Source organism: Arachis ipaensis, chromosome B1 (genome assembly GCF_059453495.1).
Source record: "Arachis ipaensis isolate K30076 ecotype BB chromosome B1, ASM5945349v1, whole genome shotgun sequence".
Lineage (NCBI taxonomy): Eukaryota > Viridiplantae > Streptophyta > Magnoliopsida > Fabales > Fabaceae > Arachis > Arachis ipaensis.
The window spans coordinates 13,272,372-13,284,981 of NC_142436.1; the positions used below are offsets into that span (position 1 = coordinate 13,272,372).

The 12,610-nt window shown below is 40.9% G+C and overlaps 2 protein-coding genes across 2 annotated transcripts; both read right to left on the reverse strand.

Annotated features, from left to right (window-relative positions):
* Positions 1-3,491: 3,491 nt before the first annotated feature.
* On the reverse strand, positions 3,492-4,793 carry LOC148575758 (uncharacterized). The gene is made up of 2 exons (XM_088502535.1): positions 4,007-4,793; positions 3,492-3,919 (listed from the first exon to the last, which is right to left on the reverse strand). The coding sequence occupies exons 1-2, from the start codon at positions 4,791-4,793 to the stop codon at positions 3,492-3,494; spliced, it is 1,215 nt and encodes a 404-aa protein (XP_088358661.1).
* Positions 4,794-5,006: 213 nt separating this feature from the next.
* On the reverse strand, positions 5,007-6,020 carry LOC107646561 (uncharacterized). The gene is made up of 2 exons (XM_088502536.1): positions 5,640-6,020; positions 5,007-5,528 (listed from the first exon to the last, which is right to left on the reverse strand). Exons 1-2 carry the CDS (start codon positions 6,018-6,020, stop codon positions 5,007-5,009), a joined length of 903 nt encoding a protein of 300 aa, XP_088358662.1.
* Positions 6,021-12,610: the final 6,590 nt, after the last annotated feature.

Genomic DNA, 12,610 nt, shown 5'->3' on the forward strand with positions numbered 1-12,610 from the left:
ATAACTTGTGGGTGATCTCGTTTAATTCTGCGTTTGTTTGTTGAAGGTTGTTGGTCTGAGGCTTGCTAGTTTAGGGCGGAGCCGAGAGAAGAAACATCGTCAAATAGCCGAGCAAAAGCCGGATTTGGAGGAACAATTGAGGTTGAAGGCTGCCAAGGTTTCAGAATTGGAGAGTAAACTAGCTGGGGTTGAGAAAGATTTAAAATTGATGAAGGAGAATTATGCCAAAGAGGTTGAAGATGTTAAAAAGAAGGAACCGGATCTGTCTAGTATGAGTACTCGGGTAGTGGAGTTGACTGCAGAATTTAAAAGCTTAGAAAAGAGTAAGGAGACAGCGATCCTGGACTCCTTCATTGAGGGTTTCGAAAGAGCTTCTCTGCAAGCCAGGTTCTTAGCTCCTAATGTTGATCTTGATCAGATGGACCCTGGTAAGATTGTTCGTGACGGGGTTATGGTTGAAGATGATGGTGCTGAAGAGGAGGAGGATGAAAATAGTTGATTTAGTGTGTATGTTTGGTTAAAACATGTATTTTGGTGGGTTACTTTGCTCCTATAGTGAGCTTTTGACTGTACTGTGTATGAAACAGTTTTATTTTGTTTTTGGTTATGTGACTTTGATGAAAACATATATATTGGTAGGTGTATTTTGCGTAGTTTCTGATTGGCGATTATTCTGAATGATGTGGCTTTCGATTAGGATCGAATGTTTTGTATGCTAGATAAATTTTGAATGATTACGTGTTGAGCAGAATTAGAAAATTTTGGGAAAGTTTTGAAATATTGGTTTCCAATTTGGATTGGAATTCTGTGTGAATGATCGGATTCCGATTTGAAGTCGGCAGTCGGATTGACTGAGTGGTAGATTCCGTTCAGATTTGACTTATTGCTTCCGAGTGACTGTTTGCTTCCGAATGACCTATTTGATCAATGTTAATAGTATCTGATTTGTCGGAATGATAGTATAGGTGGAAATGATATGTATATGAAAATGAAATGGAAATTATGAGATGGAAAAAATATTGATGTGATAAAGTTGGGGATCTACTTATTAAAGAACCCTTGATGTCTAGGGCCCAGGTAGGCTAGCCTCGTTAAAACCTCTCCAAGCAAAACCCTTGTGGGAAAAATCTTGGCAGTAGGAAAAAGAGTACTCGCATGTCCCTGGTATTAGCTGTAATATAACTTTAAGGAAGATACATTCCAAGTGCTAGGGAGATCTTTACCCTCTAGTGTTTGTAGTCGATAAGCTCCATTGCCGATTACTTCTATGACGCGGTAGGGGCCTTCCCAATTAGCTGCTAGTTTGCCATGTGCTGGTGGTTTCCTAGCTTGTTCTGTTTTTCGGAGCACGAGGTCGTGGACTTGGAAAGACCTTGGTTGAGTTTGTTTGTTATATCTTCGGGCAACGTGCTGCTGCATGGCTAAATGTTTGATTGCTGTGGACGACCTTAGTTCTTCAATAAGATCAAGTTCGGTTTCCCTGGCCATGTCTTGTGTAGTTTGATCGGCCAACTCTGTGCGTAGTGAGGATTGGGAGATCTCCACGGGTATCATTGCGTCTGAGCCGTAGACTAAGCGGAAATGTGTCTCCTTTGTGGTTGAGTGTATTGTTGTATTGTATCCCCATAGGATTTCTGGGATAAGCTCGGCCCAGAGGCTTTTTTCATCGTCCAACTTCTTTCTTAGAGCATGTAATATTACTTTATTTGCGGCTTCAGCTAGCCCGTTTGTTTGTGGGTGCTCTACTGATGAGAAATGGTGTTTGATTTTCAAGTTCTGCAAGAAAGATGTAAATTTTTTATCGACAAACTGGCGACCATTATCGGTGATAATGTGCCGAGGAATGCCGAATCGACAAATAATATATTTCCAAACAAAAGAAAGCATTTGTTGTGATGTAATTTTGGCTAGAGGTTGTGCCTCTATCCATTTGGAGAAATAATCAATTGCTACCACAAGGAATTTAACCTGACCTGCTGCTGTGGGGAAAGGTCCGAGGATATCTATGCCCCATTGGTTGAACGGCCAACTAATCTCAGAGCAGTGTAGGGGTTCAGCCGGGAGATGTGTAATCGAACTGTGTTTTTGGCAGCTGTTACAGCTTTTAACTTTTTCTTGGCAATCCTGTCGTATTGTCGGCCAATATAATCCAGCTCTGAGGATTTTTGAATACAGACTTCGGGCTCCAAGGTGTGTACCACAGATCCCTTCATGTGCTTCAGCAAGTGCAAGCTCGGCTTCTGATCTGCAAAGACATTTGAGTAATGGACGGGAGAATCCCCGTCTATATAGGCAATTATTAAAAATTGTATAAAAGGAGGCTTGTCGGCGGAAATGCCGAGCATTTTCGACGTCGCCTGGCAAGACCCCTGTCTGGAGATATTGTATGAATAGGGATCTCCAATCTGTTTCCTGTGTTACACTTAAGACATATGTTAGTTCAACGCTTGGATTGAGTAGTGTTGACTGATAAAGCGATGACCTTTTTGGTTGAGTACTGGCAAGCTTAGACAGAATGTCAGCTCGGCCATTGCTCTCCCTTGGTATGTGCTGTATTTCATATTTAGTAAATTTTGAAAGTAAATTGTGTACGACATCCAGGTATTTAGAGAGCAAGGGGTCCTTTACTTGGTATAGGTTGTTTACCTGTTGGACGACAAGTAAGGAGTCGCAGTATACCTTAAGTTCGGTGATGTTAAGGTCGGCAGCGAGTCTTAGGCCGGCAATTAATGCCTCGTACTCACTTTGATTGTTGCTCGCCTTAAATGAGAAGTTGAGGGAATGTTCGATGACGCTGCCGTGGCCATCATCAAGTATAATACCTGCACCACACCCGTGTGGGTTGGAGGACCCGTCGACGTATAAAGACCATTCGATGTAATCTTCAGTTATATTCGGTACTGAGAACTCGGCGATAAAGTCGGCCAAGAACTGTGATTTGATGGATGCTCGGCCTTCGTACTTGATATCGAATTCCGATAGTTCCACCGACCATTTGACTAGTCGGCCAGCCAGTTCAGGCTTCTGGAGTACTTGTCGCAAAGGTTGATCTGTTCTAACATAGATTTCATGGCTCTGAAAGTATGGTCGGAGTCTTCTGGCTGAGAAGACAAGCGCAAGTGCCAGCTTCTCAATGCTTGGGTAACGAAGCTCGGCGTTCTGTAAAGTCTTGCTGGTGAAGTAGATTGGGAACTGTTTCTTCTCCCTTTCTGCGACAAGAGCAGAGCTTATAGCCCAGTTAGTGACAGACAAATATAAGAATAGTGGCTCCCCTTGTAGGGGTGTGTGTAAAATTGGTGGTTTTGAAAGAGTTTCTTTTAAAGTTGTAAATGCCTGTTCACATTCATCAGTCCATTGGAAAGCTTTTTTTGTTTTTAAAGTTTGGAAAAAACATGAAGATTTAGAAGCTAGGCAAGGTAAGAATCTAGAAAGTGCAGCAAGTCTCCCTGTTAACCGCTGGACTTCGTTGATGGTTTGTGGGCTTGTCATGTCTACAATAGCTCGGCATTTTTCAGGATTTGCTTCAATACCTCGGCTAGTGAGCATGAAGCCGAGGAATTTACCACTTTGAACCCCAAATGCGCACTTTCGGGATTTAACCGCATGTTATATTTTCTTAGCTGTCCAAAGATTTCTGTGAGGTCGTCAAGGTGGTTATTGCCGATCTTTGTCTTGGCGACTATATCGTCTACGTAGACTTCGATGTTTCTGCCGAGTTGTTTGGCGAAGATTTTGTCCATCAGACACTGATATGTCGCACCTGCATTATTAAGGCCAAATGGCATGACTTTATAACAATAGTTTCCATATTCAGTAATAAAGGCCGTCTTATTTTGGTCGGATGGGTGCATTTGGATCTGGTTATAACCAGAATAGGCATCCATGAAGCTGAGCTTTTCAAAACCAGAGGCATTATCAACTAAACAATCAATAGAGGGCAAAGGGTAGGAATCTTTGGGGCATGCTTTGTTGAGATCGGTGAAATCAACACACATGCGCCATTTACCGTTATGTTTTTTAACCATGACGACGTTTGCCAGCCATGTTGTGAATCTGATTTCTCGGATGAAACCCGCGTTGATGAGCTTCTTGGTTTCTTCTAGGGAAGCTTGCTTTTGGTCGTGCCCAAGATTTCTCTTTTTCTGTGCTACAGGTCGGATGGATGGATCTAGTGCTAACTTGTGTGATATGATGGATGGATCGATGCCTGGCATATCAGCTGGGGTCCACGCGAATAGGTCGGCGTTTTGTTGTAAGAATGCTCGGAATGAATATTTTTCGTCTGAAGATAATGTTGAACCGACGTATGTGAACTTATCCGTGCTTTCTGTGAAGTAGATTTTGTCCAGGTCTTCTGTTGGAGTCGGTCTTTCCAGTGTTCCTGCTCTAGGATCAAGGTCGGCCAGCATGTGTTGGTTGTTCGTGTTGCCGATATTGTGGACCTGAGCTTTTGTGTTACGGTGAGGTCTTTTGAGACTATTGTTGTAGCACTCCCTGGCCTCTCGGGTATCACTATGAATGGTTGCAATTGTGTTGTCCTGCAAAGGGAACTTAACGCAAAGATGAATTGTAGATACTATAGCGCCGAACCTATTTAAGAAAGGTCGGCCAAGTATAATATTATAGGGACTGAAGCAATCAACAACTAAGTATTGAATGTCTGAAGTTTTTGACGAAGGGAACTTACCGAGTGTGGTTTGTAACCATACAGAGCCCATAACCGGGACTCGCTCACCTGAGAATCCTACCAAGTTACCAGTGGAAGGTCGGATGATGTTATCGCTCAGTTTCATTTTCTGGAAAGTCGAGTAAAAGAGAACGTCGGCGCTGCTGCCTGGGTCGAGCAACACCTTTTTAATTAGGAGATCTCCGAGCTGTAGGGAGATTACGACTGGATCATCCAGATTTGCTACGCTGTTATCATGATCGGATGTATGGAATGTTATCTGTGGAGATGTAGGCGGCGACTGTTGTTGACTTTGATCGGCGTTGATGGAAAGGATAGCTCAGTAAGATCTTTTCCTTGCTGAACTTGTGGCTCCTCCACCTGCAAAACCTCCGGAAATACAGTTAATTGTACGTGTTGGTAGTTTAGGATGGTTATTGTTTGGTCGGTCTCTATCTCGGTTATGTTGCGTAGCCGAGCTTTGGTCTCCTGGAGGAGGTGCTCGCCGCTGCATGTGGCCGCTGATGAATTTTTCCAGATGACCTTGCCGAGCTAATCGCTCTAACAGGTCTTTGGCGATGACGTAGTCATCGGTATTGTGTCCGTGCTTTTGGTGGAAAGAGCAGTACTTTGATCGGTCAGTGCCTTTTGAATCTGGGTAATTTCCAGCTTTTCGTGGTGGCTTGATTAACTTCGAATTCAAGATATCCTTGATGATGTCATCGCGCTTGGTGTTGAATTTGGTGTAGGTTTCATATCGTGGGATTAGTTTGAAATTCTTCTTGCTGTCCCGTAGCTTGTCGTCATCTTTATGATGAGGCTTTTCTATTTTCCGAGCTTGTCGGAGCTCTTCGATGTCAATCTATCCTTTAGCTTTTTCATGGAATTCGGCCATAGTTTTTGGTTTGGCCACAGCAATAGTTTTCTGGAAATTTCCTGGTCTTAATCCACTTTTTATGGCGTGTAGTTCTACCTCGGGGTGGAGATCGGGTATGTTTATGGCTATCTTTGTGAAGCGCGTCATGTAGTCCTTGAGGCTTTCGTGCTGGCCTTGATTGACTGTGTTCAGGTAGTCGGAGTCGTGAAGGTAGATGGCGGATCTAGCAAAGTGCTCCTCAAAGGGTTTTGATATGTCTCGGAATCGAGAAATAGAACCTGCAGGCAAAGAACAAAACCAATCAAGTGCAGGACCGTCTAAATAAGATGGAAAACAACGACATAAAACTTTATCAGATGCACCGTTTACTATCATTATGGAGGTGAACTTTTTGATGTATTTCTTCGGGTCACCTAACCCATCATAGGGAGTTAGGGTGGTTGGTAGAGTAAACCTTCGGGGTAGCACGAACTTCATTACTTCCGCCGTGAATGGTCTGGGGGAGCTTTCCTGATCGTCATTTTCTGTGTTTTTCTGAGCTTCCTCATTGTGTTGGGGTTGTTCCTCTTCTTGTCAAGCAGTGTCTGAGACATGTGTTGGCCCTGACTGCTGCTCGGCTTCTTCCGTCTGTTCTTGTCGATCATTGTTTTCGGTTCGAGTGTTATTCAAGTTGGCAATTTGATTTGCCATTCTTTGGTTCTCCTCAGCCATGGCTTGTCGCAACTCAGTCACCATCCGGAGCAGTTCGGATGGCGAGGGTGGAGGTTGTTCCGCCATGACTTTCAAAACGGGAACCTCGAGGCCGATGATATAGAGAGAGAAGTTTATATTTTTGGCCCACGGTGGGCGCCAATTGTTCTTGTATGGATACCTGGAGGGAGAGCTCAGTCTCTGGGAGTCGACGCCGAGCTATGGCTTTCGGTGCCGACCTTCAAGCCTTATGATAGTCCGAGCTTTACTCCAAGAGGGTGTCCAATCGCGTAGAGCTTTGAGCAAGAGACAGAGGGGAGTGTACCTGTAAAGGCACTCCGAAGCTTAAGTTAGTATTGAGAATTCAATGTGTCTTCAGGATAGAAGATCATACCTTTTATAGGTGATAGTGTGTAAATCGGTCATGTTCCTGCTTTATTGCCTGTATTAAAGAGCAATAATAAGGGTTTGGACGTTTCACTTTTGTGAAGCAGTCCGTTAAGCTGATTTGTAACGTTACTTTTTAATAAATGATATTGATTGTTGATTAGTAACTGTAACGCCGATTAATGACGTAAATTGCCGAGTAATGACTAAAATGCCGACTTATAACGCCAAATATCTGGGTAATAGATGTGAATAATGGCGAGTTATGAGTGATAAAGCCGATTTATGACATAGAATTTATAATGGTCGGACCAGTTTTGATGAAACATTATTATTTGCTTGAGATGCTTATCGTCGTCATATGCTCTATTTAGTAGATTTAAAGAAGAAGCTGACAATGTTAAGAGATTAATATTTTTTATTAATATCAATTAATATTTTAGATTGATATTTTTTTTTTATACTATTAAAATTAGAATTTAAAATTTAGAATTTAATACTTATAGTAGTATTTAGAATGTTGGCCAAAATTGATATATCACATTGCTGTAAAATATTTTTCTTTTAGTTTTACTATTTACAACTATAGTGTGAACTACGTTTCCTCAATTTAGAATTATATTCTTTTACTTGTTATAACAAAAATTATTTTTAGAGGTAATAACATAATGATCACTATATATCTTATTTAATTTATATTTTTGTTATCATTATATATATATCATTGTTATTATATATTTTTTTGCGGTTATTAAAAAGGTCTTTATTAGGAATTGTGTAATTGTCGCTAAAATCTTTTAACGATAAAATATAAGATGGTTAATAACTAATTATCGGTAAATACATTAGCGACTATTTCTATTGTTGTTAAAACAAAATAAAAATAGCCGTTAAAAATAATTTTTATAGTAGTTAGCTTTTATATATGTATAGTTTTAATGATATAGGGATTAACTAACTAATTTGCTATTTTTGTTATTTCTATTTTTATAAAATCATAAGTCTTTGTGGAATATTATTGATATAAGATGGACGGGAGAAGCAAAGCAGCAAATCCATATATCAAATTCAAAATTCCAAGTTACACGTTTAAAATTCAAACTGAGGAATTTATGTTGTTCCCCATATTATTTATCCTTAAAGCAATATCTTGTATCTTGAATCTTGACAAGGAATTTTTCCATTTTTGCATCGTAATTCGTAAGTATAAATAATAATAGCATGACAACTATACCCAGAGCAGATCCCACTTAAATAGTTAAATCTCAAACCAAGTTCGATAGACAGTCTGAGATAATTGCAAATGAACAATGCTACATGATTTGCAAAACAAAATTAATCATTCTTGGCCAAGTGGGCGACAAATATTTTTTATTTTAAATTTTAATAGTATAAAAATAAAATATTAACTGAAAAAAATATTTATTTTCTTATTGGGCATATTAATCATGGAAGAAGTATATATAATATATGCCTAAAAAGTGCAACGGACAATAATTCAATCCCTACCAATCTTGATGTCTTCATCACAGAAGCCACTACCGGTAGAGAAATTTCATATCGTTAAGCAAAAGCTAACACCTCACAACCCACCCAACTTCTGAAGCACATGGAATCTATATGCATGAAATTACAAATTAAATGCAACACTTCCATTAATGGTCTTTCACTAAGATAGCTTCAATGATTAACCTTATTGCCAGAATTCAATTTAGACTAATGAGATTAAAATGTGGCCACAAATAAAGGGAACGTAAACTTGAGAATTTATCATTCAAAATTACGCCAATTTGTAACTAGCTAGAAGAGTATACAAATGGTGTTCGATCTCTCTACATCATTTAACATTTATTATTAAATTCTTGCCCTTTTAGGTAATCTACTGTTCATATATGTTTATTATTGTCTCCCATTTTGCTAAAACTGGTCACACGATTTCAGTACTGCATGCACTTCTTATAAAGAGACAATTTCAAACGAAGGCAACTAAATAAAGATAAAATAAAATCTGGCGTCAGAGTTATTCTATTTCTAAATCAATTGTCAAAGAAAGGTACATGCAATAAGCAGAGAGTTATTACATTACAAAAAGTATTTAACCAACGTAACAAGTTATTTTTGTAGCCAAATTTAATTAAGTTTTTTTTGTTCTTCATCTTATGTGTCTTTTATCCTTCTTCTTCAACTGAATTTTATTATGCTAATAAAGTATTGGACCAATTTAGCTGAATTTGATTATCAACACCAAGTCAGGATTAATCACTTGTTACAAGACAAGATTAATAATATATGAAGGGTGAATTAAAAGAAGCCGAAGGTGGGGGCACATTGATTGCACTTGAAGGCAAATCAAAGTATATCGTTCATAATCATCATTGTTGTATCCTAACTTTGTCAGCCTTATGAAAAATCGTTATGGCCTTATGAGCTTTCGTAGCTTGGGGTTTGAAATTCGAAGGGTATAAAAGGTTTGCAGCGTCTTGAATAAGTGATAAGGTTGAACATGAAGATGAGAGGAGTATTTGGGGTTGTTTTGGTAGCTGTATTAGTTCTGCTCATAAGTCCTTGTTTGGCGAATAATAATGGGAGAAACGTTTTTCATGAGAGAAAGGGTAGTAGCAGTGTGAACTCTACTACCATTCACACTAGTGAGGGAAACTCATCTGAAGAAATATTACTTGAAAGGAAATTTAATAGAAATAGTGGCGGCCGCCAGGGAGGACAAGGACCTAGGACCGGTAGTGGTGCCGGAGGAGGCGGAAGCAATGGTAAACATAAAGGGCAGAAAGGAGGGAAGAATAATGGTGGAGGTGGAGGAGGTGGCGGTGGTTCAGGTGGTGGTGGTGGTGGTGGTGGTGGTGGTGGTGGAGGTGGTAGCGGCGGTGGCGGTGGTGGAGGAGGAGGAAGTGGCAAAGGTCAAGGATGGGGAGGAGGAAGTGGTGGAGGCGGAGGTGGAGGTGGAGGTGGTGGTGGTAGTGGAGGTGGGGGTGGAGGAGGAGGCGGTGGCAGTGGCAGTGGAGGCGGAGGTGGGGGAGGAGGCGAAGGAGAGGGTTGGGGCTGGGGTGGAGGCGGAGGCAGCGGTAGCGACAACGGGAAAGGTAACAACAACTTTAGATGCTGGATATGGGGCTGCAGAGATCATGAGCAACACAACACAAGGCATTAATCGATGCATCCTTTTTTAAATGAAAGAGCATGTGGCGTTTATGGTTTTGGCTTTGCTTTTGTAGCATTAGTAGTGTGCTTTTTCTAATAAAGGATATTTTTACGAACATGTCTTTATATCGTTGATATATTTTACGATCTAACGATTTATAATTATATCTTTTATGTGAAAATATTTTTATAGAAGCATATTAAAAGCTACACTATCTGAACTCTATATATGTATGAAGAAAATAAAAATGTGTCGTTTTAAATTGAAATAATATACTAAGAGAGATATTTGTTACATGGAGTTTTGAACACTAAATTTATAATAAAAGCTAAGGCGAGTATTGTCTTATCTTCGGGTGTTACAATGTGTGTTCTTTTTCCTATCATTTAATTAGTTTTTGTTCTAGACCAAATCTCTAGGTTCTCCAAGCCGCTAAATAACGATCCGGTTTTCCGGGTTCGGGCCCTGACCACGGCCCAAAACAGGTAGAGGATCGCAAACCATTCGAATTCAAATGTCTTTCTTATCTTAACCTATAAGATAATATAAGATAGCAATGGTAAACTATATATAAAGAGAGTTGAGGGTTCCCTCAAGTACGTTACACACTCCTAACCCTCACTTATACCTCTTAGACCCATTCTGACTTTAGTGTTGGATTGTCTTTATGGATACTATCCCTTGCAACTCCAGAGATCCAATTCTGTCACCACCTCGACCAGCGAGTCCCTGATTATTCTCATAATCCGTACTAGTGAAGTCGTATACATTGGCGCCATCTGTGGGGACTCGCCAAGTCTCAGTAGCATGACGGAAGAATTCGAGGAGCGATCCTCCAGCCACTACCATGACCCACCAAACCCAAACCCCAAACCACAGAACGACGCTGGCCCGCTAATCCGTAGGAGGATAACCAGTGGTGTGCAGGTCCAGCCAACTGACAGATAGTAGCCGCCGAAAAATGGCCGCCAATCCGGCGAGCCCAGAGCAGCTAACAGCCTAGGAGAAAAAGTAATCCAGATAATCCAAGAACTCTACCCAAGGGTGCAAACCCTAGAAGGCCGGGTCGCTTCCAAAGAGTGATACCAGCCGGAACACACAAACCAGGCCACCTCCAAGAGCCTCTCCCGACGAGAAGCCAGGAACAAGAGATCACCCATCGGGCAACACGATAGACGTCGGGCTCGCAACGTTACGACGACGACGTAAGGAGATATCAAGAGATTCCAAGCGCAGAAGGAGCAAACACGTGATAATGGGAGCTACCCTGTTCATTGAAAAATTCCTGAGAGCCAAGCTACCGAAAGGTTTCGACAAGCCGACAGACATAAAATACGATGGGACGAAGGACTCACAGGAACACTTAACGGCCTTTGAGGTGAATTTAGAAGGAGCTGCCGACGCCGTGCGGTGCAGGACTTTTCCGGTAACTCTAGCCGGCCCCGCCATCAAATGGCTCAACACTTTCCCGAACAACATTATAGCCAGTTTCGACGATATTTCCAGGAAATTCATGGCACAATTCACGATCAGGATCACAAAGGCAAAGCACCCAATCATTCTGCTCAGGGTCATGCAACAACAAGACGAGCCCATGAGGATGTACCTCGATAAGTTTAACGAGTGCCTAACGGTCGATGGGCTCACGGATTCCGTGGCCAACCTCTGTCTGACCAATGCTCAAGAATGAAGACTTCCGTAAGCACCTCACAAACAAACCTGTCTGGACCATGCATGAAATCTAGAACATTGCAAGAGAATACATAAACGACGAGGAGGTAAGTGATGACATGTCATCTTAAGCGATTTGTAAAGTTCTTTTTCATTTACTTTCTTAAGTTTTAATCAATTTATTATGTTTTCAAAAGAAATTTAATAAATAATCAAATATTTGAAGTTGGGATAGTGTTTTTACGTTTTCAGAAGTTTTTGACTCAAAAGCAGGCGAAAACGAAAGCTTTTTCATAAGGAAAACATAAAGACAGCAAAAGCGTGGCGTAAGGAAAAGGAAGTGTGCCCTAAAGGATCAAGGAAATAGAGCACGCCTAGCGGACCAGCCCCACGCCTGGCGGACTGCACTCCACGCTCGGTGGACTCCCAACCATGCCTTCCCCACGCCTGGCAACTTAGCCCCCACCCCTAGCGTACGTGCATATCCCAGAAGTCAATTTTGGGCTTTTTGCCCAATCTTCTCTAGTACAAGTGATGCGTGAGCATCTTTTCTATATTTTCTTATTATTTTAAACATGAATTTATGGAGTTTTATTTAGATTATAGTGTTTGAAGCTTGTTTGGATGCTACTTTAAGGTGCATTGTAGTTTTATTTATTTCAGGAAAAATTCGAGCGAGTTTGACAAAATTTGTGTAGAAGAAAAAAGAAAAAATTTGATGTTATCAAGATGGCGCTAAATGCCGCTACTGGCGTTTGGTGCCAGGCACCTCATAACGTGTGCAACCATTGTGTTGGGTTGGTGCTAAACGCCATGACCTGGCGTTTAGCGCTAGGAGCTTCGTAAAATATGCCTGAGCAACACGCTAATGGCACTAAACGCCGAGCCTGGCGTTTAGTGCCAAGAAGACAGCAAGTTCACAATTCATTTCTGTCTCAACGGTGCTAAACGCCGAACCTAGTGTTTAGTGCCAGCACCGCGTTTTTGGATCTCAAGAAAGGGTTCGTCGATTGGAGATTTAGGAATAATTGTTTTATTTATTTTCTTTTGCTTATTATTATTAAAAGATACATTCTTCTAGGATTTTAGATATTATTTTATTTTATTATTTTATTTTATTTCTAAATTAATTAGGTTAGATATAAGAGGGTAAAAGATTTAG

What these genes read in the sequence shown, in the direction of transcription:
- LOC107646561 (XM_088502536.1), bottom strand. Translation starts at nt 6,020, where the DNA reads ATGAAGTTCGTGCTACCCCGAAGGTTTACTCTACCAACCACCCTAACT. An exon ending in TACCCGATCTCCACCCCGAG is followed by an intron (nt 5,529 to 5,639) that starts GTAGAACTACAC and finishes GCTAAAGGATAG; the next exon opens with ATTGACATCGAAGAGCTCCG.
- LOC148575758 (XM_088502535.1), bottom strand. Translation starts at nt 4,793, where the DNA reads ATGAAACTGAGCGATAACATCATCCGACCTTCCACTGGTAACTTGGTA. An exon ending in CATGGTTAAAAAACATAACG is followed by an intron (nt 3,920 to 4,006) that starts GTAAATGGCGCA and finishes TTGATTGTTTAG; the next exon opens with TTGATAATGCCTCTGGTTTT.